Source organism: Archocentrus centrarchus, chromosome 20, assembly GCF_007364275.1.
Source record: "Archocentrus centrarchus isolate MPI-CPG fArcCen1 chromosome 20, fArcCen1, whole genome shotgun sequence".
Classification (NCBI taxonomy): domain Eukaryota; kingdom Metazoa; phylum Chordata; class Actinopteri; order Cichliformes; family Cichlidae; genus Archocentrus; species Archocentrus centrarchus.
This window is the reverse complement of record NC_044365.1, coordinates 23,780,118-23,806,493: the sequence shown is the minus strand read 5'-3', so window position 1 is coordinate 23,806,493 and position 26,376 is coordinate 23,780,118. Positions and strand designations below refer to the sequence as shown.

General features: G+C 40.5%; 1 protein-coding gene across 1 annotated transcript in view; it reads left to right on the top strand.

Moving 5' to 3' along the window:
• ube3c (ubiquitin protein ligase E3C) overlaps window positions 1–25,606 on the top strand; it is a 30,657-nt gene extending 5,051 nt beyond the window's left edge. The window contains exons 9-24 of the mRNA XM_030757157.1: window positions 177–397; window positions 542–693; window positions 1,949–2,136; window positions 4,871–4,957; window positions 5,740–5,897; window positions 6,210–6,436; window positions 9,416–9,520; window positions 9,890–9,977; window positions 12,765–12,862; window positions 13,185–13,317; window positions 16,101–16,348; window positions 19,767–19,979; window positions 22,142–22,330; window positions 22,422–22,488; window positions 22,628–22,758; window positions 24,302–25,606. Coding sequence (XP_030613017.1) covers window positions 177–397; window positions 542–693; window positions 1,949–2,136; window positions 4,871–4,957; window positions 5,740–5,897; window positions 6,210–6,436; window positions 9,416–9,520; window positions 9,890–9,977; window positions 12,765–12,862; window positions 13,185–13,317; window positions 16,101–16,348; window positions 19,767–19,979; window positions 22,142–22,330; window positions 22,422–22,488; window positions 22,628–22,758; window positions 24,302–24,472 — 2,476 coding nt within the window. The 3' untranslated portion in view covers window positions 24,473–25,606. The remainder of the gene's footprint in view (window positions 1–176; window positions 398–541; window positions 694–1,948; window positions 2,137–4,870; window positions 4,958–5,739; window positions 5,898–6,209; window positions 6,437–9,415; window positions 9,521–9,889; window positions 9,978–12,764; window positions 12,863–13,184; window positions 13,318–16,100; window positions 16,349–19,766; window positions 19,980–22,141; window positions 22,331–22,421; window positions 22,489–22,627; window positions 22,759–24,301) is intronic.
• Window positions 25,607–26,376: the final 770 nt, after the last annotated feature.

Here is a 26,376-nt window from a genome sequence, read left to right as displayed (position 1 = left end):
ACAAAGCAGTTTTGTTTTTAGAGACAACATTGGAGAAGTCACACAACAGAAAGAGCAGGGAGATGTTAAATCAACCCACACTTCAGTTAATTTATCGATGAGCAAACAGTATTTTTTTTAACATGTCGTGTTATCATTTCACGCAGTGGATTGATGTCTACTTTGTTATGTTACAGGCAGTTTGTGTTTGCGGCTTTTACCGAGGAGTTCATCTCTGCTCCGTTTACTGAGCAGATCTTTCACTTCTTTATCCCGGCACTATCGGACTTCCGTTACTCATTCCCATTTGAGGCCTTTCTGAGCTCCCTCCAGGCCACTATTGACGCTTCTTCAGCTGCACAGAGCCAAGCACCATGGCTGTTTTACTTTGTCCTCTCTGCAGGGGAGAACCGCTTAGGTGAGTGACAGTTTATAGCTGAACACACAGGCTGATGCTTGTCCTGTACATTGTTTCTATTGTGCATTCCTTTGTGTGTTGAGACTGATTTATAGAGTGGGAGATGGGTTAATGTGTGCAGTAATTATGAATGTGCATTGGCAGGCTCACTATCAGAGGAGGGTCTCCTGTTGTACCTCCGGGCTCTGCAGACGCTGCTGCCGCTGCTACCAGTGTCAGAAAGCAGCAACAGGCCAGAAGTGAGCAGCGACTCGGAGGATGACGATGATGCCGGCATCCAGCCGCTGCCCATGCAGGTAAAATCACCACAGACATGGAAGCATTTCTACAGATAAACCAGTCATGGGATTATATTGAGGACAGAGCAAAGTTTGCTTCAGTGATATAACAGGGCTATAATTTTATTTAACAATATCTGATACTGGTATGTAAGTGATGCCAGTCCTGATAAAGCTCTTCCATGCAGCTTCGTTATTTACCTATTTCTAACATTAAAATTGACACAGTTCAGCTAATGTTTACTGTTATTTCCACATTCAAAATGTAAGCAATGTGGGTGTGAAACTGTTGTGCAAGACATTTAGCTTTATATATCATCAATATGGGTAACTATAAAAAAATACAAGTTTCTCACAGTCAAAGCAGTTTTGGTTTAAGCAAAACTGAAATATCTCAAAAAAGCTAATTCCTGTGTCTGATAATATAATTTCTATTAGAAAGCTCACTAAGCCTGTTGGCCACTACTGGCCCGATTTTAAAGTTGCATTTGGCTAATGTAGCACTGCACTGTCCACCTGCTGTAATGTGTGCTGTGTGATACTGCGTGGCACAGATGGAGCAGCCACACTTTTCACTGAGAGAGATTCTGGAGGGTTTATTTCCCAAACCCAGGAATAAAATGAAGTAACACAGACTATACAAGAGGGAGAGAACCAAATCACACTTTACCTTGTTTACTTACAATGATGAATGAGCCTACCATGATAGGTTAACATAAAGTGATGACTATCTTGAAGGTAAAATCGTATTGTCATGACATAATGACTGATCTTTATTTTTCTTAATAACTTTGCTAAGGAAGTTGTGATTGGTTCAGTTTGTTTCTGTGTTTGTCTGTTAGCAGGATTACTCAAAAATTATGGATGGATTTGCACTAAATATTTACCACTGGTTGGGGCTTGGCCCACCTTAAATGTGATTAACTTGTGAAGTTGATCTGAAACTGGATAAAAGAATATTTGGAAGGATTCTCTACTGTTGTGACATAAAAATTCAACATGTTGCCTCATATCATCACAAAGACATATGAGGAAATTCAGACAAATTGTCTTGATTTTGTCAAGAAAATAACATGAACTAACCTAGATCTAGGTATCCTTCTCGATTCAGGGAATTTTCAGTCTTGGCAGAGGTATGTGGGCTCAGATTTCTCATCTTTATTTTTAGTAGGTTTTTTTTAGCTCTCTTAATGTGATAATGGGAACAGTAACCTTAAAACACAATAACTTCATCACAGTCTTTTAAAACAGCATTCATCTCTTTCTATATTAGGATGACACCCGGATTTCAGTTCAGCTGATAACAGAGGAGTGTGTCCACAAACTGGACACTAAACAGCAGACTAACGCCCTGCTGAACTTGGTGTGGAGGGATTCGGCCAGCGAGGAGGTCTTCACCATGATGGCATCCATCTGTCACACGCTCATGGTGCAACATCGTCTCATGGTGCCAAAAGTCAGGTATGCATTTTTGGTCTTTCATTATACCTCTGTCATGTGTCTGAATAAAAACACATGTAAATGTAAAGGCTTTTCATTTTTTTATTTCATATCATAACATTTTACACATCTCGTCGAGATCAGCCTCGCATCCCAAGAGCTACCTGATTGAGAGGAAAACTGTGTCTTTATGTGTTTCCGCGCTGTAAGCAGTAATGTAAATAACGATGAAGCGAGGCAGGCAGGCAGGCAGTTATCAGTGGTCCGCACCCGCTGGCATTTACAACCGGCAGAGGAAGCAGGGATGTCAGGGAGGCTGTCAGTTCTGGATGAGGGCAATTACCCCTTCTCAGGTTGATTGCATTAAGGCCAGGATGTCAGAGGTAGCGTGGGGGTCTGGATGGTGCATTGACTGACAGGAGGTGATCAGGCTGAGCTTCATGGACGGGCAACCAGCTCTAGTTAATTATTATTGAAGCCAGTTAGCTGTCAGTTCATTTATATGTGAGGATGCAGTTATGGATTTCATTTCATTTCACATTAGCAGCTCTGTTTTACTAGACACCTATTTTGTTATTGTTACCTTTGGATCCATAGCATTCCCCAAAGCCTTGCATAAAAGGATAAATATGTACTTTTAAATTATATAAAATGGGCACATGCAGCTGCACTCCAGTGGTCAGCTAGTAATTTTGCACTGTCACTTACAAACTATTGACCAGAATTTAGAATAATTCCAGCCCTTATTTTTTACAGCTTCCTCCTTCTCTCTGCTTTTACCATAAATCCTGTCCTTCGTCTTCCATCATTATTGGATATCTGTACAAAATAATTAGCTCACTGAGAAAGATTAATCACTGCAGGAGTGGACGGGATAGCTTTACAAGAGGCTAAGGGGAGCAAATTGCATTCTGGCCTTGATTTACGGCTGTTAAAGCAAAAAAAAAGAGGGGCCGGGCAGTCGTGCAGCCAGCCCAGCACACTGCCTTTTTAATAAATATGTAAAATGTCTCATTAAACTGCACTCCAGCTACTGTTTTTTTTTTCCATAGGATAACTTAAAAGCAGGACAATCAACTGAGACCAAAATTGATTTTTGATTGATTTACTAATTATACTTAGCCCAGGTTTGTTCTAGAGACTATGCAGTAATTCACTTTAATTGTTAGGGTTGGATATTTGGTGTAATTTCACTTTGATTGTTTGGTTTCTTCCAGTGTAGCACTCTGCTGCTAACAGGTTACTCTGATGAAAGTGACCTTCATTTACTTTTGAACCGCTACTGTGATTTTTGTGTTGTTGTGACAAAAAAAAAAAAAAATGCTGCTGGTCATGCGGACATAGAAGCCCACAAAACAAATTTGTCTTTAGGTGGAGGTTTGTCCAGGCCTCACAGTATCACCTCTGACCCGAGCACGGCTGTTATTTTTCTGCTGAACTGAGATTCTTTTATTACCACAAAATGAAATGATCCAGGCATTATTCATCAAGCTGCTTTTCACACATGTGCATATGTGCTCACGCGCATGCACACACACACGTACATGCAACCCCTTTTGATGTGTTGACTTTGTTTATTAGTGGTTCATTCCATGATTGAAATGGGGGTTTGGGTTTTCTCAGGCTGTAAATCAGCATGTCAGCTGGCATTTAGTGCTTTGTTTCCCATTTCAATCAAACACCCGCATCCCTTGTTATGGGCCCACAGCACTGCTCCTTGCTTTCCTCCAGTGTCTTGTTGCACTGACAGATGGTCTGTGATCAACACTTTTCAAGCCATATTGAGGTTTGTATGCTCCTAATGCTCATCTCCATTTTGGCAGATTGGATGGTGGAATGGGAATTTGAACATTGAGACTGAGATGAGACTCTCTAGCAAACATCAAATTTCCCCTTTTCCGCTCAACCATCTTTTATGTTTTTCCTCTGTTGACCTTTATTCCTCTACGTTACTGTGAACACATGATGCTGCCCTATTAAAGACAGTCATCCTCATATAGTAGGTGTCAGTAGACAGGGGCCTATTATATGCAAGGGGTACTTTATTTTGCTTTTCAGCTTACTTACCACATTATTGTCACCTGTACTTACCCTCTGTGTGAAAATCCATGCAATTTAGGAGCATACACTTACACACACACGAACAAAGAGCACCTTCACACCTTGGTGCCACAGCCCGTTGAGTGCAGAGAGACTATAGCGAGGTATATAGGCTTTTCTCAGCATTATCATGTAATTCACTGGGAGTGTGGAAGCATGCCGGTGCTGCGGGGTCACAGCAAGGACCAGGCTTCCCCTCCTCCTACGTCCTCCATTGTCTTGTCCCCCCGGCCATTAAGTTAAATGGGGCTCCAGCAGGAAGCCAGAGGGCTGTTTATGACCCAAGCTGGGCACCCTCACCAGCAACTAGTTTACTAATGGAAGGTGCCTCGCCTAAATAAAGCTTAATGGCTCATTTAATCTCCTTTTGGCCCTCACAAGGTATAAAAGGAGAGAGAGGAAAAAATGCTAAGAAAATTCTATGTTGGTTAACAGTGTCATTTATTTTTTCATCTTCCTTTTGCTGTGTGTCCTCTGGTTAATGGGACAGAGTTAACAATCTCAACACAGCAGACAGATTGTCGGAGAGCAAATTTATTGTTCTTCACACCAATTGTGTCACTTGATTGAAACATCTCCCTCACTAGTGTCTTCTCAGTTCCAGTTGATATACTTAAACGTTCCTGTTTTATGTGTTTGTCTTTGTTGTCTGCAGACTTCTGTACAGCTTGGCTTTCAATGCACGCTTCCTGAGGCATCTCTGGCACCTGATCACTTCCATGACAACTAAGATGATCACTGGGTGAGCTCCTGTAACACTGATTGTGTTTTTATCTTTGTGAGAGCTGCTATAGATATATACTCATGTTTGTATTATTGTTGATATAAAAAATGGGCGTGGGCACTGTGATGCCACCCACTGGTTTTGGACTATGGTCTTTTGGAGCTAGAGGTTACCCTATTTGGATGAAAGGGTGGAGTCCAAAGTTATCAATTAACCCAGGCTAACTTGGGTAGCAAGCTGCATTTAGTGTATGGGTGCAATGCACAGACACCTAATATACCATACAGCTAATTAGTGCTAAATAAGGGACAAAAAAAATTAAATAAATAAATTGAATTTCACTGACCAAAACTGAAGCACAGACTTCTTGGATAGTCTGTGCCACACAGCAAGCCATAATATTAGTCAGATATTCTATTAAAAATACTCCAGAAGGGACCAACAGCACACAAACAATGAAAATGTCCAGTTTAATGACTTGACACCAGACACCAACTGGCTCCACCTGTCTCATCAGTGTGGTCATGCCCCTAATTAAATTAACCAGGTGGATGAGTTATAAAGAAATTCACCCCACTCAGAGTTATTATGCAGGGGGAAACTGTCCATGAAGGCCCAAACTGATTTTGTACCAGGCTGTAAATATGCTTTTTAATGCTGTAAAGTTGGGCATTTTAACATTGGGAGTGACTTTTCCAGCCTCAACTGGCCACTAGACGAATGCCGGTTTTTGACGCTTCCATGCATACAGCCTTATACTTGTCTTTTTTTTTTTATCTTTGTGTGTCTGCCTCCTTTAGCTCTATGGTGCCGCTGTTACAGCTGATCTATCGAGGGTCTCCCATGTCATTTGAAGACTCCAACCGCATCATTCCTGTCTTCTATCTCTTCAGCTCTCTCTTCAGCCACTCTCTTATCTCTGTACATGACAGCGAGTTTTTTGGGCATGAATTGGAAGGTAATAGACATAACCATCTGGTTCTCTAATAGTCCCCTAAGTGCCCTGTTTTATATCTAGTTCAGAGCTTTATTTGACTAATGAATATATTCTACAGAGGTTGTTGGGCAGGGGGATATATGTCTGATAAAGACACACTTCCCCCTGGAGCTGGTTATTACATCCATTTCATATCGCTTATTTCGTGCTTGTAACAAAATAATATATTACAGTTGTCCGTTGTTTTCAGCAGTCACAGACTGTCTTGCCACCATGCAGATGGTGAAGATCGATATCTGTAAAAGATGGCGTATGTATTCTCCCTCTCAACAGGTCAGACACAGTCCTCCATGATGCCCTTCACACTGTCGGAGCTGGTGACTTTGTCTCGCTGTCTAAGAGATGCGTGTCTGGGTATCATCAAGCTGGCCTATCCTGAGACCAAAGCAGAGCACAGAGAGGAGTACATGGCTGCCTTTCGTAGTGTGGGGGTAAAGACGAACACTGAGGTTCAGCAGCACATCCAGGCTGAGCAGAAGCGCTGGGTACAGCTCTTCAAGGTGAGATATATATAGTCCTGCCTATACATTATAGCAATTTTTTTCATTTTTTTTGTATTACCCTTTAGGTGCAAATGAAATGATTTCCTTCTTCATTTCATCAATATAAAAGCTTATTACAGGGGAAAATATTGCCAACCTGTAGTTGTAAAATTTGTCAGTATAGAGTTGATGATCAACCCATTTCTTCAAAAGTCTTGTTGCATATGGCAGCTTTAAACACAAACTTCATGCTACCTTATACTGAAGAGAACATCAAAAATCAAAAATGCTGTTTCTGAGGCAAAACACAGAAATGCAGAGGAATTGTGGAAAGTTGTCAAGTCATCCTGGGCTGGAATACCTGTTCACAGGTGCCAGAAGCTGGTTGACTGCATGCAGCACAGCTGTGAAGCAGCTCTCAGAAACAGTGGTTATACAACTAAATATTAGTTTAGTGATTCACAGGAATGCTAAATCCTAAAGATTTTTCAGTTTATGCAGTAAAAATTTTAATTTGTAAAGAAAATGCAGCCCAATATTCATTTTTCTTCATTTTCTGTAAAGTAATTAAAAAAACTAATACATTTTTCTTATTTAGAATATAATTCCCAATGCCTGGAAATAAAAACTTATACAAATTCCGATTACTCACATTTTTAAATACACTGCTATCATTTTGAACACAACTGTGCATCCACATCTGGCCTCAGGTGTGGATGTATTTTCTGTTATCAATAAGAAAACTCAAAAAGTACATTACATGATAAGGATTCATGCAGTATCTCAACATTTGACTTTCACTACACACACATTGCATTAAATGAACATGGCATGTTCTTCATGATGTCCTTGCATGATTCTTTCCTATGATGATGATGATGATGATGATGATGCTAAATCTGTTCTACTGACGTCTGTTCACCAGGGTGTTAGCCATGAAACATGGCACTTTAGCATCAGGCCTAATTGTTGTGTAGTCTCTCTGTGCATTGAGGCAGAGTGGTCTAATGCTTGTCCATACCAGTGGAAGTTAAGCATGTATGCATGAACAGACAAAGATGGGATGGAGCACCATAGAGGTTATTTACCCAGAGGAAATTGGGTGGAAAACATCTGTAACTTAATTCTAGTCTCATTTCCACATCTTCCTTTCACTTCTCTTCTTTGATTTTCTCCAGGGAAAAACTGTGTTTAAGCAACTTTGTTCTTGGCTGTTAGACAACGCTGATGTTCTCTGAAAGGTGGCAAATACGTGAAGAGAATGTCTGGAATTTTCATAAAAGATCAGCTCAAAGGCCTCTTGTCAGCTAAAACGACCCATTAAAGAAGTGGGGAGCAGGGGAAATGCATTTTCCAAATTGAATGGTGGGATTTACAGTCGGTTTAACGCCGCTGACCCCTAACACGCTAATGTTTGGTTCGTGTCATCAGCTGTCCCTCCCCATCTTTTATCACCTCCATTGTCGAGCTATCTATTTAATTGAAAGAAGTTAATTGAATGAAAATGATCAACTAAGCTTGTATTAATATTGCTAATGGAACTTTCTTCTTGGCTATGTTTGGAGAACGATGTCACGCCGGAGTTTGGGAAAGGCCCATTAAGGTTTGCACTTAACCCGATGGGCTAATTAAGGAATGCTTATTCATTCCCAGAGTCAGGGGGTAGGTCTGCTCCAAACCCATCGTCACGTGCCTTTTACACCATTTTGCACTTGCTATTATTGCGGGCTCTGATTGCCTCCCGGTGATTGGCCAAGATTGATTGTTGCTCTATGAAAATGACATGCTTTAGAAATGAACATTTCGATTGGCATAATCCGGCTGAGGTATTATATGGAAATGGACTGGCTATGACTGTTACAGCAGGTGTATCAATATCTTCACGCAAAGACATGCATGTGATTTTTCAGTAGGTGTCTTAACAGTGACTTGCCATAGCAACAGGGGAGCTTCTTATTAACATCATTAACAGGCTAAAAAAGCTCTAAATGTGCTCTCCCTTTCAGACATGGGATACATAACATTTCAGGCCTCATTACTATAGTATGTCAAAGTGAGGGCATGCAGTCATTCAGAAATGGGTCACTTTACAGGTTCATACAGACAGACTCACAATGGTGATGGACATTGTGAGTCCATCACCACAATTGAGCACAATTGTTGCCAAATGTGCAAAAGACTTGTTGCATTAGTGAAGTGTAAATGCACCATTAAATTAAATAATTTCTTACTCACCAGTGTTAGTAAGAGCAGGAGTTCTCGGTCTGCTGCAGCGAGAGATAACGGCCCCCGCCCCTCCTACACTAGCTCGGAGAATCGCAAAAGAGGACATCAGAATCAAATGTCTTAAGTTATTGCAAGTTAGAGACTGAGTTAATGATATGAAATGTTATTGTACAGGTTATTATTTGCTCAGTCCAAACAGGAAAAATGACTGTTGCAGCTTTGATTGAAAGGGGAGCAGGTTGCTCATTCAGACATGAAACATTCGCATGCTGTCTGAATAATAGGTTTAATGATACTAGCAGCAATCCTTTAAAACATTACACATTTGGACAAAGGTTCAGTAATATCAATGTAACCAAATGGAAAGATCATTGCAACCCTTAGCCCCTCTGCTACAGCTCCGTGATCCAGTGCTGCTCTGCCTTTTGCCTCGTCTGTCCGATGGCTGATGTCAGCAGACCTCGCCAGTAATTAACAGGGCTGGACATTGAAGGATGGTGCAGGTCGTTTTTCTTTTATACTCCCCATAAATGGCGCACTAATGGCTAAATTCTCAAATTGCTTTTTTTTTTCCTTCAAGAGAAGGCACCTCATCCCATTGAAAAGCCTGTACATGAAAAAGAGGCTGCTGTTCTCCTTTGTGAAATAGACTTGAGCTATGCTTTTTTTTTTTTTTTTAAAGGAAGGGGATGCAAATATCAGACTTAAAGATGTTAATGTGGTATGTGTATGTGTGTATGCGTGTGTGTCTGTGGTTGATCTACAATTCAGGTCATCACTAACTTGGTGAAAATGGTGAAAGCTCGTGACATCCGGCGACCCTTCTGTCCAGCAGGTCACTGGCTCTCAGAGGAGGTCAACATCCGGGCCGATAAGGTACCTACCTGTGTCACAACACATTAAAGTGCACATTTAAGACATACAAAGTGCATTTGCAAAGAATTAAAAATTAAACAGAAAAAAAATAACTTAGATTTATATAGCACCTTTCAAGAAAACCAAGGACGCTGGACAAAAAAAAAAAAAAAAAAGGTGCCACACATATAGACAAATTATACCACAGCCGTACAAGCAAGAATAATTTCTAATTTTACAGAAGTCGTTGCTATTTTTGTTTTGTTTTGCTTTTTCTGAGAGGATGTTCAAAGCTTTGGACTCCTAAAGTATCTATCACCCTTATTCTGAACCAAAGGGCGCAGGCAGGAGCTTCACAGTCTTCATTATCATCCTCTCTTTTCTGTCCAGGTCACGCAGCTGTACGTCCCATCTGCAAGACATGTGTGGAGAACACGGAGGATGGGCCGCATCGGGCCACTTCAGTCTACACTGGATGGTACTGTCATTTGTACTCCTCCAACCCCTACAGAAAAAAACCCTCGAATTTATAAGTAACTAAGTTTTAAATGGAGCCCCTGTATTTTTTTTTTTTTTTTTTCCAACTTTATTTATTGAACATTTTAAACTTTAACAACCCCAAACATACAGTGTACAAAAAAAAAAAAACAGCTTACATAGTAAATCAGTGCAGATATTGTATGCCCATATCCCACCCACCAACCCAAACCAAAAGGCCAAACAACAACCAAAAAAAAAAAAAAAAAAAAAAAAAAAAAAATTTAATCATCCTCCACATCAAAAGTAATTTTCAAGGAGTCTGCATATTTCAAAAAGGGATCCCAAGTGTCATGAAAAGACTTTATCGATCCACACAATGAAAACCTGAGCTTCTCCAGTTTGAGGTTATAGAGTACTTCCTTGACCCAACGATTTTGTGAGGGTGGATGGGGGAGCTTCCAGTTCAACAAAATTAGTCTGCGGGCCAGGAGAGTGCTAAATGCCAAAGCCCGCTTTAGCATTTTTGGGACAGTTGCACAAAGAGGAGCACCGAAAATCGCTGATATGCAATTTGGGATAACAACGAAATTATAAGCTTTACTTAAGAAGTCAAAAATATATGTCCAAAAAGGACTCAACTTGGGACATATCCAAAACATATGGGCATGGTTGGCAGGGGAATGGTTACATCTGCCACAAGCAGCATCAACAGTGTTAAACATTCTAGCCAGTCTGGCATTAGTGTAGTGGACTCTATAAAAAATCTTACATTGAATGAGCCTGTGACGTGCACAAATGGATGATGCGTGCACCAAGGATAAAGCTGAGTTCCATTGTTGCTCCGTGAACGTAGTGTTAAGGCTTTCCTCCCAGGCACTTTTTGTTGCAGTAAGGGTTGATAAAGATGTTGACCAAATAGATTTGTACAAGAGAGAAATACATCCTTTAGCTACAGGGTCAGTAGAAAGAAGGGACTCTAACATGTTTTCTGGGGGATGATTAGGAAAATGAGGAAACAATTTTTTAACAAAGTCCCTGACCTGGAAAAATCGGAAAAGATGATTATTTGGGAGATTATAGGCAGTGGAAAGCTGTTCAAATGTACAAAATATTCCATTAATATACAAGTCCTTAACAGCTTTTAACCCATTCTCATGCCACATTCGAAATACCGAGCCCCTGTACTTTTTTATTGACATTTAAATCCTTTAGTCTAATTGACCTTCACATTTATCCTGCCCTTTGAAATTGTAGATAACCAATTGTTTATTTGTAATCAGCTGGAATGACTGGACTCTAAGCCTATTATCATCTGTTTTAATGTACAACGCACAGCTACCCAATTGGCATTTGGCAATAGGTGAAAATTTAGAAGCACATAATGCTTGCGTCAGCTTGATAAGTAGCACAAGAAATCACAGTAATTGCCGTCCAAAGTCACCTTCTCTGTGTTTGCTTTTCATATTCTATGGAATTGTGCATTGATATTGTATCCCATAAGAAAAGCCATGAGGGAGGTTTGTGTGTAAATTGAATTATCTTTGCGTAAAGGAAATGTTATTGCTAAATGAGTGAGAGAAAAGAGAGTAAAGAGAGAGGAAAAAATTCCTAGTACCATAATGTTTTATTCACCCAGCCTTTCAGGGATGTGAAAAGAAGCCCCAGAAAAGTCATTAACTTTCCCCGTACCCGCCAAGATATATTAACCACATTTTCTCTTCATTGACTCAATTAGGCGCTCAGGAAAATACACTGACTTCGGCACAGGGCTTCATCAGGCTCACTTTGAGCCATCCTGGGTTTCTGTGAAGTATGGTGTGAAAACAAGCTGATAAAAATGTGTGTATGATCTACCTAATGCCACTCAGAGGCTGTATGGGATAAATTCAATTAGTGTGAAAGTACCTGATGAAGTCAGCCACATCTGGTCCACGTGTTTGTCTGGCCTTTTCTCATTTCCTTAAATGGACAGGCCCGTGGCTGATGAACGAGTAATGTATTGACCACTCTGAGGCCATATTTCTCCTCAAAGATGGAAACCTGATGGGAAAATGCAGATCAGATTGACTAATTGGGCAGAATAATTGAGCTGCAGTAGACACAGAGGAGAGTGAAGAGTGGTTTAGCTATTGTAGCATTTTTTTTTTTTTTTCTGTGGGATAAACAGTCCAAACGCTGAGTTTAATACAAAACAAACAGCAGCTTAATGGATAAAGCCTGATAGGTGGATGGACAGGTCACAACTGGTTTAATTAAAAGGTTTTAGGGTAGAAATATAGTTAATGGATGGCCTGTGGAACGAGTTTTAATCATAATGCTTAACAGTGAGGAAGGATTATGTTAAATGAGTGTTACACAGAGGACACATGATGTTGGAGAGTATAGTTCCAGCTCAAAATCACTTGGCTGTTAAAATACTGTGTAATTAACAATTATAATGTAAAATAGTTGCCTCAACTTGATCAAAAGTGCATGCAGGGTACAGACAGTTTAACACTCATCAAACTTCTGTTGACTGTTTACAGTCAACAGAAGGTGTGCGGTGCAAAGCTGTGGAAGACTGTATACGACAACAGAATAATCAGGAGGGTGGCACATACTGAGGGTTAAATCTGAGATTCTTGAGCATTATTTTTACTGTGATTTGGACAAAAAGTTTAAGAAAAGAAAGGAAGGCTTTGAGGTGAATAAGATTTCTATTTTGGATAAAAACAAGGAAAAAAAAAAGTCTCACCTTCATTAAAGCAAATGCTAATATATCGAACGCTGTGTGTTTTTTCTGCAGTTGGTTCAGAGCCTCCACAGCTGTCTGTGTCCGAAGAAAGACATCTGGCCATCCTCACAGAGCTCCCATTTGTGGTCCCCTTTGAGGAGCGAGTGAAGGTACTGCACCACTGTCCCACGCATAAGGCTTTATGTGTTGTATTAAGACTGTATTATAATTATCTCCCTTATATATAAGTGCTGTTCATTATTTTCATTTTTTATATAATATTAAAGAGGTTCAGTATGTATTTTAACACCGTTTTAAGTACACTTCAGATAGAATAACATTGTGGTTAATGACTCAAATGCAATGCTTTGTGTTGATCTAAAAACACAGCATACAGGCTGAATGCAGTCAATCTTATTATGAGAATTAAATATTTTATAACTCTTAGGATTTGTCACTGACCCTGTCACCGGGTTTATGTCTGCCTTGTAGATCTTCCAGAGGTTAATCTTTGCCGACAAACGGGACGTGCAGGGGGACGGGCCGTTCCCCGATGGCATCAATGTCACCATCAGACGCAACTACATCTATGAGGACGCCTACGATAAACTCTCTCCAGAGAATGGTACTGCATGCATTGCTACAATTTCTGTAAAAGAACAGTTGAATCTTTGCGTTATTTTGTGGGTAAATATGTGAAGTAAGTACACATTACGTCATGGAAAACCTGCTGTTAGCAGCTGTGTTATTTCAAATAAAAGAAATGAGGCAGCGTTCTGTAGTAAATGCTGATAATGTTCCTGAAACTCTTGTTATGCTCTGTAAAATCTTAATATTGAAGATCAAGGTTCTGTTTAGCAGCAGAGATGAAGGTTAGCTCTCGTCCTGTGCAGAGTATTGAATTTCAGTAAAGCCTTAATTGTGGTTCCGATTATTATAATGGAGCGCATAAAAGCAGAATCAATTATTTTAAGTCACCTCTTTTGTGTTTGAATTTGAAAGGGTACTTGAGTGAGGGCAATCTGATTAAAAAGAGTAGCAGGAGACCTGGGCTAAAGACATGATCTATGTCATTTATGTGTATATATGTTATAGTTTCTTGATTTATTGCTGTATATTAAATATTCTGGAAAATGACCTTTTACAGAATTTGATTATAATATTCTGCAGGTCAAGAAAGTGCTTCAATGCAAAATATGTTTGTTGGATTAAAAACACACAACACTTCAGACCTGTGGAAAATATACACCCACTGCCCCTTCGTTAGGTACACAGTGCTACTACTGGGTTGAACCCAATTTTGCCTTCAGAACTGCCTTAATTCTTCATGTCACAGACTGAAAGGTGCTGGAAACATTCCTCAGAATTTTTAGTCCATGTTGACATGATTGCATCACACGTTCATGATGCTCAGTTGGTGCCAAGGGGCCCATGGTGTGCCAAGAAAATATCATCCACACCATTACATTATCAGCAGCCTGAACTGTTGATACAAGGCAAGGCAGATTCATGCTTTCATATTGTTTACACCAAATTTTGACCCTACCATCCAAGTGTCGCAGCAGAAATTGAGACTCATCAGAGCAGGCAACATTTTCCCAATTTTCTGTTGCCCAAGCAAATTGTAGCCTCAGTTTTCTGTTCTTAGCTGACAGAAAACAGCAGCAGAAGACCACACTGGATCTTCTGCTTTGAGGTTCAGCATGTATGTTCAGAGATGCTCTTCTGCATAGCTTTCTTGTAAGTGAGCGGTTATTTGTGTTACTTTTAACTACCTATCAGCCTGAAGCAGTCTGGCCCTTCTCTGACCTCTGTCACCAACAAGCCATTGTCCCCAGAGAACTGCCGCTCACTGGATTATTTCTCTTCTTCAGACCATCTTCTGTAAACCCTGGAGATGGTAGTGTGGGGAAATCCCAGTAGATCCACAGTTGCTGAAATACTCAGAGCAGCCCGTATGGTTCCAACAACCGTGCCACATTCAGGGTCACTTAAATCACCTTTCTTCCCCATTCTGATGCTCAGTTTGAACTTCAGCAGGTCATCTTGACCATTTTTACATGCCTGAATGCATTGAGTATCTGCCTTCTGATTGGCTTACTAGATATTTGTGTTAATGCTTTTTATATTATACGTGTTCTGTTTATAGGTATCAACTAAGCTAATGTAGTTCAATTTTCTAAGGAAACAGTTTAAGAATTAATGCATGGTGAATAATAATAAATCAAAACAATTGCACTGTTTATTAATTTTATTTATTTAAAAAAATAAATAAAACCAGTCAGCTGGATAACGTTGCAGTTTTAGTTTTAACAAAAAGGTGAGAAGTGGAACATGAATATTTCCTAATAACTGTGCTTAATACCAAATAATTTAGAGATACTGTGAAAAGACCAGTAAATGGTTTCACAGGCTTGCTCAGAATATTACTAAGGGTAAAAAGTAGGGACAAATGGCCTAAAAATTTTTGAGTCTATAATTGTAACTTTTCCAAATTTAAAGTTTTTTTTTTTTGAGGAAGACAGAGAAAGCTCTTTGGCCTCTCCTCTCTGATTTATTTTCTCTGAGGATTTGATGTGTTAATCACTGTTTTTTTATATACATTTAATTGTTTCTATTCACAACTGTTTATATTTTTAGTTGCAAAACTTTTCAAAGTCAACTTGATTTTCTGCTTAGGGGTATTTAAAACAATGGTGGTCACCCAGCTCATTACCAGGAAGAGCATGTTTAGCAAACATGGTCACATTTCATTTGTTAGCTCATAAAGGCACTTAAAAATAGCCAGTGAGGTGTGTTTAATAGGAAGAAAAAGCTAACAATAGACAATTTTAAGCTATAATTAGAAACATTATATGCTGAATATAAAATGCAGCATGTTTTGACTGCTGATCCAAAGGGCTGCTCACAGAGTTACAAGAAATTCTGTCTCCTAATTTCCAAGAGTAACCAAGGTCAAACTGTACTCTAAAATGATGATGAAACTGTTTAGTTTTGTACTGAATTATAACAATACCACACCACTAATATTTTTTTAAATAAAAGCTATATTTTAATGAATTAAAAGCAGCTGCTTTCTTGTGAAAACCTCAGTTTATATGCTGTTCTTTTAATTTCATGGAAGAAAATAGGTTTATGATCATAAAAACTGAGAACATAACCATTAACTGTTAGACTGAAGCTACTGGCAGTCTGTCTCAATTAATTTCCCTGCTGGAAATTACTATAAAAAGTAATGTGAAATGAAGAATAAAAATCTCTGAGATCTTCAGGAGGCTGTTGGTGACATTTATGGAGTGAAAATAAATTCAGTTTATTGTGAGCATGAATGTTATCAGTGTCTTTCATATCCTTTATTCTTGTTGTACCATGATGAAATCTTTCTGATGTCCTCTGTCCTTATTTTAGAACCGGACTTAAAGAAAAGGATCAGAGTCCATCTGCTGAACGCTCATGGTCTGGATGAGGCGGGCATCGATGGTGGTGGGATCTTTCGTGAGTTCCTCAATGAGCTCCTCAAGTCGGGTTTCAACCCCAACCAGGGCTTCTTCAAGACAACCAACGAGGGCCTGCTGTACCCCAGCCCCGCCGCAGAGATGCTGGTGGGAGACTCGTTCACCCGACACTACTACTTCTTAGGCAGGATCCTCGGAAAGGTGAGTCTCCAAAGTAAAACATTAACAGACATATCAACCTAAAGAAAATAGGGGTTTGTCAAGATAAACAAAAAAGATTTTAGGGTTGGGGTTGGAACTTGAATCTGACACTCATGCAAGCTTTATTTTCGTTAATTAGTCGTGTGCGTAATCTGTTGACGGCATTGTTTTTCTGCCCCCTTCCTCCCCTGATGGCACTATTTATTAGAGCCTAATGTTTCTAAATCATCCTTAATGCATGTGGTGGTGATTGTTTATCAAGATGCCTCCTTTGGGAATGCGTACTGGGGGGGGGATCATCTCAGTCTGGAGAAGAATTACCTCATGACAAGCGGTCGCCTCTCAATTAGATCTTCCATTAGCCGATGATTCCTACCTCTTGTTTGTGTAGTGATTGCATTTGGTTGGCACTAAATCAGCAGCTCCTCAGAGACAGGACATAAATAAGCATTCAAAGCATGTGGTAATAGCATTTTGATCTGTTTTACAGTCAGAAACATCCAGGTCTCTTCTCTCCTGCTTGGCCCTAGATGGTCCAGTCCACTTATCAGAGCTCTGTAACTCCTCCTCCTGTTCGTTTTCTTCTCCTGTTCTGCATTCTGTGGAAGTGAGACATGATCAATCAGCAGTTACAAGCTCCCCACCCCTACGTCTTGCGATATTGTGCTCTCCAGAGCTAATGGTTCAGGCAATTAGGCAGTGGGAAATTAATTTGAATTTGACTTTCAATTAACCTTACCTTAAGTTCCTCTTTCTCCATAAAAATGGACGTTTGAGTGGCCACTTGAGAGGTGTATTGATATTTGTTTAGTGCCGTTATTGCCTGGATAAAAGGCAACCGTTTATATAGATTGGGATTGCATCACCGCTGCTCTAGTGTGCACAGTGCACAGCGTGGCTCAAAGGACACAGGAGATTAATATTGTTAATTAATGTCCGAGGCGTGCCATTGTTGTGGAGGTGATGTATTACAGGCAGGAGTGGCTCGTCTGGGGTACTCACTGAAATGGGATTGAACATCAGAATAGAGGCCGGTCATCATCCTTCTTCCTCACTTGTCCACCCAGCTGACAAGCTGAAAGATTTAAGTCACAAATGGGAAAACATGAAAACAGGTTAATTTGCTTCTGTGGTGCCATCGCTTCAGCCTTAAGATTAAAAAGTTAGTTTAATCTTGATGGGAGTGCACTTTTGTCCAAATACCATTCATTATATAATACGACCTGCACAAGATTCTCTTTGGGCTTTATTCATCTCTAAACCTTCAGCCTCATCAACAGTGGCCTTTTTCCCTTTGTAAACTGAGGGTTAGACAGCTTTGATCCTTCCTAAACACCAGCTCTCTGCACAGTCGCCTCTCCGTGATCCTCACTGACTGATAGTTCTGCACTGCTGATTGATAGAGATGCGTTTGAAAAGCATTATAATTTTATTGATTTTTAATGTTGTAAATTAAGGAGTTTATTTGGCAGCTAACAGAATGCACCTGCAATGTTGTTGGCATTTATTCCACCTGATGGTGCCGCGATCTGCTTTAATTGTGTTGCCACTGCACTCACTTATATTAAAAGGCCTGGGCCATAATAATTAATTCTTTCCAGCCCAAGTCATTTTGGCACAATTTCTGGCAATAAACACTCATAAATAAAGTAAATGGCATTGAAAAAATAAGGCTACAGGTTTTTTCCATATACTTATTGCTGCCTCTTCCCGGCACAAGTGTTATTGATAGGTTTCAAGGGGCCACGCGGCGCATATGGTCTGAAATGAGTCGCGGCCATGAGAGAAATGCTAAGTGGATTATTTTGCATAAAAAATAGACAATGTTTGAAGTTGTGCAATTAACCTGTGTTTAGAAAATAGCCCTGATTTATGCTTGTGTGTGTGTGTTTAAGATGCATGCATTATGGAAATCCTCTAGATTTATAATCCATTTAGCTGATGCGGTCAGGGTTTTTAGCGCAATCATTTATAAAGACCTGTATATTTTAATGTCTCCAATGGGCTCTTTTTCGGACTATTCCAGTACATTAGCTTTTCGTTTTATGAGTCACCTGCCCGGCTGTGGTACTTAATGGCATTTAAGGTCAAGGTGAGAATTGGCATTTGTAAAGTTTGAGTCCAGTGTAGAAGAAGCCTGTATGTGTTTTCAGTAGGCTGTGTTCTGTATTTTCAGATGTGATCAGATTAAATCTCTATCATTTCATTCTTTGCTATAAGAATTGATATTTTGTAATTGTATTCTGTAGTCACATTTTTTTATTATGTGCTTAGCAACATTATGGTTTATGCTTGAAGTAGACTGCATCCCTTTTAATTACCTTAGTTATCAAAGTGTGACACTTGAGTGAAAGTCAAGCAGAAAAGAAGGCTGAAAAAATGTCAATCGCTGCAGTTCCTCAAGTGGCCACTTGAGAGGCTGCCTCCAAAAGCGGGTCAGTCCCTGTAGACTCCCCTGTTAAAAACCTGTTTTGGTTTTGTCCAATTCTGAATAATTTATAGAGGGATATATTTGGTTGGTTTTCCAAACAGTATAGTGTAGCCATTCACCTGGACTGTAATTTGGCCATATTTGGCTGTTTTTGTGGGCCAAGATCTTACCTGTCTCACCAAAGACGAGCTCTAAAGGAAGGCATAATTCCTCCGTTAACCAAAGACTTTTACTGGAATTTTACTGGAATGGCAATCAGCATCACCTGCCTGTATTAAAAGGTTGCTTAATGAGATGTCACTTAATGCTAAATAGCTAAACCTGTTTAATGCTGCTGTGTGGTATTTATTTTTTATAGGTCTTATTTTGCACTGGCTTCTTTTGGTTAACATTTTTCCACCCATTGTTCATTCTTTCTTTCTTTGTTTTTTTGTTTGTATTTTGCTATAAAAATGTTTTAAAAAAAACAAAAACAAATGCCCACCTTTACAGCAGAAAAGAAAGCTAGCCCGATTGGGGCATCTTTACTTTCCTATTTAAATTGCTTCAGGGCTTAGAGTTATGCATTATTAGGTTCCACCACACAGAGTGACAGGTGGGTGCAGACTAGGCACCCAGCTGTCAGATAAATAACATGGCTTACTGCGCTTGATTGTACTAACAGACATTTGAAGACCAAGGTAGCAACCATTAGCTGATAACTTCTGTACTCTTGCCCAGATATGGTCACTTCTAGCTCCAAAAAGCCAAGATGACGACAGGCATAATGCTACAGTCGAGACTTCAACAATGGGAGTCCACAAACTAATGGGTGACATCAGTGTGGCTGCTTTCATCCTTTATATACAGTCTGTTGCGACATCCAAGCAATTAACAATTCTTATGTATTTATAGGCTGATCAGTGTTTTAGTGGGGAGAATTTACAAGAACATGATGCTTGCATGTCCTGCAGATGTCCACCACTTAACGTCAACATCTTTCCACAGGCGCTCTATGAAAACATGCTGGTGGAATTGCCCTTTGCAAGTTTCTTCCTGTCCAAGCTTCTGGGAACCAGTGCTGATGTGGACATTCACCACTTGGCTTCACTGGATCCAGAGATGTATCGCAACCTACTCTTCCTCAAGAGCTATGAGGGTGATGTGGAAGAGCTAGGCCTTAACTTCACCGTGGTCAACAATGATCTAGGAGAAGCTCAGGTGACCGGGGTTGGGGACGGGGTGGGATTTAGTTGGATAAATGATTCACATGTACTTTTTTTTCCATCTCTTTGTATCTTTGTCATGTTCAACCGGCTCTCCTTCCTCCTGTTTGGTTTTTCTTTGTGGCGTTAATAATTCATTTCCCTCATAATGTACCACTTTTCAGCTCTGAGAGAGATAAAGCACGTCACCACTGTCACCCTAAGCCCTGCTGCGGTGCAACGAACACAGCAGCTCTGTTGACCGTTCCACCTGCCTTTCCCCAGAAATTACCTCACAACACGCCTGATAGAAGCAGATAGCTGCTCTTAAGCACGCCCCCTCCAAAGCTCAAGGCTGCGGAGATGAGCAACCACCATCACACTGAGTCACCTAAGCCCAGACCCGCACTCTGCACGGAGCTCCTGTTTGCTCAGAGCCTTAGCGTGTCTTATTAGCTTTTCTCAAACACCTGAAATGGTCGAGTCACAGTATAGCCCTCCTGGTCGCAAACACGATAGGGAAAACAATTTGTGAAAGATTAGGCACACACCCGGGAGCAGTCTGCCCTGCATTTGCCCTCGTGAGATAGCCAAAGTAAGCAAGATAACAATGGTAATTCTCTTACATTAGCACATAATCAGAATCAACTGTGAGTAAGAAAAAGGCAGAAATGATTAACTGTTAGTTAGACCACATGCAGTGCACAGTCGGAGGCTGAGAAAAAAAAAAAAAAATGAGAGAAACACCTTACATTATAGTACAATCTGCCTCAGTATTGCAGCACTGAATGCCTCTGTGGAGCTTATCGATCAGTTTTTGTTAAGAATGCGTCAGAGGTGCTGAGTTATCCCCATTGCAGTTTCAAACAATAGTTTGTATTGTAGTTAAACAAATATCCTGTGATGTTTTTATCAGTCAGTTTTTGTGACAGTCTACATATGACTATTGTTGATGCACTCTTCCTGTTTGCCATATGTTGGTGGAGATTTCTGAGGAAAAAACCAAATCATTTCACAGCACGGGAACTGGTTCCCGTATGACAGGCAGATCCAAAGTGTCCAATAGATTGGAAGCATTATTGGTTCCTTTTATCAACACTGGTACCTTTTTTTTTTTTTCTTTCTGAAAGTTGTTCACTGCAAAACAAAGACATTGAACTCATGGTAGGGGAGGTTTTACACATCTTAGTCACATATACAGTACCAGTCAAACGTTTGAACACACTCACTGGTACTGTAAGCCTTTTTCTACCAGTTCCATTGGTGCTGAAAATATGTGTAATCTCACATTTTTCCAGAAGATTGATGAAGAATGGGATCTGTAAAGAGAGTCAGTAATGACACAGAAAGGTGGTTGTCCATATTTAGGCCAGTTGCAGATAACACACTTAGTAAAATTAGAAAACATAATGCAAACTTAGTCCTTCAGCGTCTTCAAATGAGCTTTAATCTGTCGTCCCAATTAATCCAAGAGTTTTCTCCTTACCACATAGTGCACTGTTGCAGTATTTACAGGAAAAGCAGTAGCAATCCGGGCAGTGACTGTCTCTATATCTTTCAACCCCTGTAAACAGCTTGTTGGTATTAAAATGAAAAAAAATTTGTCCTGGTTTATCAGAAATTTTCATAGTAAAAGAAAGAGGAGATAAAAAGTGACTGTTTCTTAAAGTCACTGAGAGACTTTTGTACATGTGAGTTATTTAATTTAAAAAAAAATGCAAGATTGCATGTGCCAAAACTGCGCTGAAAAAGGTTAACATTACATTTTTCCTCCCCTCCTCCTGCCGATGCTATGATGTCATCGTACAGCCAGCTTTATGAACTGAGACGAGCACATCTTATCAAGTGCTAACTGCTCTAAAGCTAATGAAAAGAGAACACTGGGCCAAATTGTATTGGACCAGATGTTCAGTGGTCAGGCTATATTTGGAAGCACTGAAGTGCACTTAACCACACACTCGCAGAGAGCCTTACCTTTAATCAGAGTGCCGCTGGAAATTATTTTAATTCCTTTTCTGTTATTGAATTAAAGCCGCATGCTACAAATTGATTGTTTGATAGTCACCTCACACCTGAAATGAAATATGCAATACCTGACAGTGATATTCCAAAACTTTAAAGAGAAACTGGAGAACTGTGAAAGAACCTTGTAAAGGCCTTGGGTACTTTTTCACGCAGGTGGTTGAGCTGAAGCCTGGAGGCAAAGATATTCCTGTGACCACGGCAAACCGAATAGCCTACATCCATCTGGTGGCTGACTACAGGCTCAACAAGCAGATCAGACCTCACTGCCTGGCCTTCAGACAGGGTCTGGCCAATGTGGTCAACCTAGAGTGGCTGCGTATGTTTGACCAGCAGGAGATTCAGGTATTCTGCACATGACATGGATAACTCAGACTGGAAAAAAAAAAATTACATTTGTTGAACAAACTAAAAATATACTTTTTATGTCTTAAAGGTGCTGATATCTGGGGCTCATGTGCCAATTTGTCTTGATGATCTAAAAAACTTCACAAACTATTCAGGTAGGTACAAAATACTTGATTTTCTTGTGTGTATATATATTTAACATTTTTGAGTTGCTTGTATTTAAAGTGACTACTCCATTATGGAACTGAGAAATTGCATTACTTTGTAACTTTTCACCCTCATCATCTCCTTCAGGTGGGTATTCAGCCACTCACCCTGTCATCCAGATCTTCTGGGAGGTGGTCGAAGGATTCACAGATGAAGAAAAGCGTAAGCTGCTGAAGTTTGTCACCAGCTGCTCCAGACCACCGCTGCTGGGCTTCAAGGTGATGTGAACTTTCCCCTTGCACCCCCCCCCCCCCCTCCTTTTTTCCCTCCTCTCTACACTTGCTTTACCCACCATTATCAACTGGTTCTCCAAGCTCAACAGAAGGGAGTGTTCCCTCTTAATGGGCTTGTAATGAAAATACCCAGACTGATAACAGCTTAGATGATCATTTTCAAATTAGCTGGCGATAAGACCAGGGCATTGAGGCAGAGTCTTATCACCACGTCCGCTGTTGTTTTATAGTTCATGACCTTCCTCGGCTGAAGACGTCTGTCTGCAGCTCCGTATGCGTTGGCTTGGCTGGAAAACCTTGGCTGGTCAAATATTGTCTCTCAGATCTTGGTAGCCTCTTGAACTTTTCAACTTTGTGCGATGGGGCAGAAAGCAGCAGTTTCCTGTGAGATTAATATGCAAGGAAACTCCATCCATCAACTTCTGAGCACCGTTTGCTGAATCATTACCGCTAACCTCCTATTTCTGAAATGATTTCCTAATTGGAAGCCATTTCACTTTCTCACTGACTTGATTTGTGGGACACTTAAGTAGTTTGAGATAGGAGAAAAAAGGAGAAAGTGTTACTCTGGGCCATTAAACTGTTTTTATGTCATACTTTGTCAAACCAGAAGGTGTAATCATGATATGATTGGTTTTAGTACTCCTTGTTACTGTCATTTGTTAAGAAAACTTGATTTTTGCTCTGTAGAGAGCTTTCTCTTCCCTCCTCCTCTTATAAATATGACTGCTCATCCCACCTCGCCTCTTCTCTGGGCTGCAGAGGGCGGTAATTCGTGCGGGAAGCGGCCCCTGACCCGGCCCTCAGCTCAAGCCAGCTAAGCTTTAATTAGCTGTCGTGAAACGGCCCAGGATTCATTAGAGGAGAAATAGCTCTGTCAGGAGAAGCCGTTTAAAAAAGATGATGGAAACTCGTTTTTTTTTCCAAAATGATAGCTGCAGTAATGACAATTTCTCAATAAGCAACGATAGTTTAATACGGTAATTGTCAGAAAAATGGGGTCATTATGGCCAAACCCCCAAAGAGCCATTTAATTGGGCAAGTGTGGCAGCTGAGCCATCTATGCTAACTTTAAATAGCAGGCTGAAATCAGGGCGGAGTAGCTTGTTCGTTGGCCCGGCCGGTGATGGAAACGATCCGTGTCACCGTCTGCAGATGAGGTGGCCTCATCGTCGAGAGGCTTGATTTAAAAAATGCCAGCTAGACAACATGAAATGACCATTCCTCCAGCGTCTCATCCAAGGGTCAAACCGTGGGCTGATTTCCCCACTCAGTACCTTTCAAGCACTAAGATTGTTTCCTAAATTTATACTTCCACTGTATTCGCTTAGCACTTAATGTCTCTCTTTTAACATTTATCCCCTTGTGGAATTTGACATTTATTGCTTAATTTGAATTGGTTTTGAGATTGGGATCATTACGGACACATGTTGCTTCTCACTTCATTTCTGCAGTGCCTTTTAAACGCCTCAGGATGTACAAATTTCTCCCTGCTGGTTTCTAATTAACGGCCTTCACCTATAAACAGGAGCTTTACCCGGCCTTCTGCATCCACAACGGAGGGAATGACCTGGAGCGCCTCCCCACCGCCAGCACCTGCATGAACCTGCTTAAGCTCCCCGAGTTTTGCGACCAGCACCTGATGAGGAACAAGCTGCTGTATGCCATTGAGTCAGCCTCCGGGTTCGAGCTGAGCTGAGCTGTGCCTCCGAATGTGGATGCCACTGAAATGGCTTCGGGGGTGAAAGACTGAAACTAGAAGAGGGGATGCAAACTGATGCACTGATTTTACTGTTTGTGTGCGTGCATGCGTGTGTGTGTGTGTGTGTGTGTGTGTGTGTGTGTTGGCACGTGTGTGTGTGTGTGTGTGTGTTGGCACGTGTGTGTGTGTGTGTGTGTGTGTGTGTGTGTGTGTGTGTGTGTGTGTGTGTGTGAGAGAGAGTGTGTGTGTGTGTGTGTGTGCGCCAAACCAATGGTGAGAAAATGCTCCCCCACAGACTGAAGGAAGGGGTACAAGGATGAAGTGGCTTAGGAAGCCTTTTTTTTTTCCCTTGTTGCTTTTAAATCATTTGAAATGTTTAATCCCTTCATATTCTTCAGAAGAACAGCAGCTCAGCTGAATTTTGCAGAAGATATTTTGTGCATAAAAAAAAAAAAAAAAAAACCCATCTAAACTAAATGGACAGATGTTTTTCACCAAAGATTCAGTGGCATAATGTTTAAAAAAAAGAAATGAAAAAGTAAAGGCAATATAATAACAGACAGGGGACAGACTGTAGTCACTGTAAAGCCACTTTGTGGCGTGCCAAGGGCTGCAGAGGCCGAGGAGCTTTTGTGTACAGCCGTCATGAATTTTCATGTGGAGGTCATTGAAACGGCAGGATTTGTGATTTCTCAAATTGTTATTATTACTAGTATTAACCGTCTGATAACAATACAGTAAGTGTGCACACGCCATCTGAAGAATAGAGATGGCTTCTCTTGCCGGACTACATTTGGGAGTGGGGGGGGACATTGGAAGGGTTTTGTGAATATGTATATGTTTACAGCTGCTCTTGTATTCATTTATTCAGTATTTGTACAGGTTTGTTTTCCCTTCGCGTGATGAGTTTCTGTTTTCACACACGCCTGGTTTAAGGTGACACCCCCCACCCCCACCCCAGCACCTGCAAGTTTGCTTTTTGGGGAGCAGCAACTGTGTCATGTTTGATGAGTTTTGCAGATGATCAGTGTACCAACAGGGTGAAAAAAAAGTGTATGGAAACGAATAAACCTACTTTTCTTTTCTTTTCTTTTCTTTTGCGCATTTCTCTTCCATAAGTTTTCTTGTTACTTGTAATTTACAGTAATGACCGAGACATAAAACAGTGCTTTGTGGGAAAATCTCCTCCTGAGTTTTATGGCCTCTGACATATAATTAAAGAAACATCCAGTTAAGAAACACTGAGCAGAACTATTCTGGCCTTGAGATGCATTATCGGGCTGAGCACAAATTAAGATTGTGTGCGTTTGTCATAAATCTATCTGCCCTCTGATGCAGTGGCTGGAAGATACCCATCCCTTTTTGGACTGAGTCCATCTCTCCATCCTCTCTTCTCTGCTAAAGCAGCCAAGTCGCTGTGCCCTCTTCTCATACATCGCACATCCTCTGGGCCAGAGAACTCAAAGTGGTAATTGGGTCTTAAAAACCAGAGTTGTCATTGAAATGAGGGATTCATCTCAATTACTATGAGATTTATTTAAGACTATTACCTCGTGATGGATTATAACTGACAAAGTTAATGCAGAATGTTGTGAATCATCTTCACTGCGTGGTGTACTTTAGCTTGCTCATAGGTTTTTTTAAAGGGCTAATTGAAGCTTTTAGGCTTGTTTATCTCGCAGCAGAGCAAGGAAGCAACAAAAACCACTTGAGGGTGATGGCAGATTGTAACCTGCTTTCCAAAAGATATTACCAAAATTTGTGTACCTGCAGAGCTAGCATTAAAACATGGATTTTAATTAACATGGAATCAAATCTGAGAGTTGAATCTAGCTGAACTGGCCGTTTACTGGGCACACTGATCAAAGACTGGGGTGTAGCTGCAGATATTCCATCAAAGG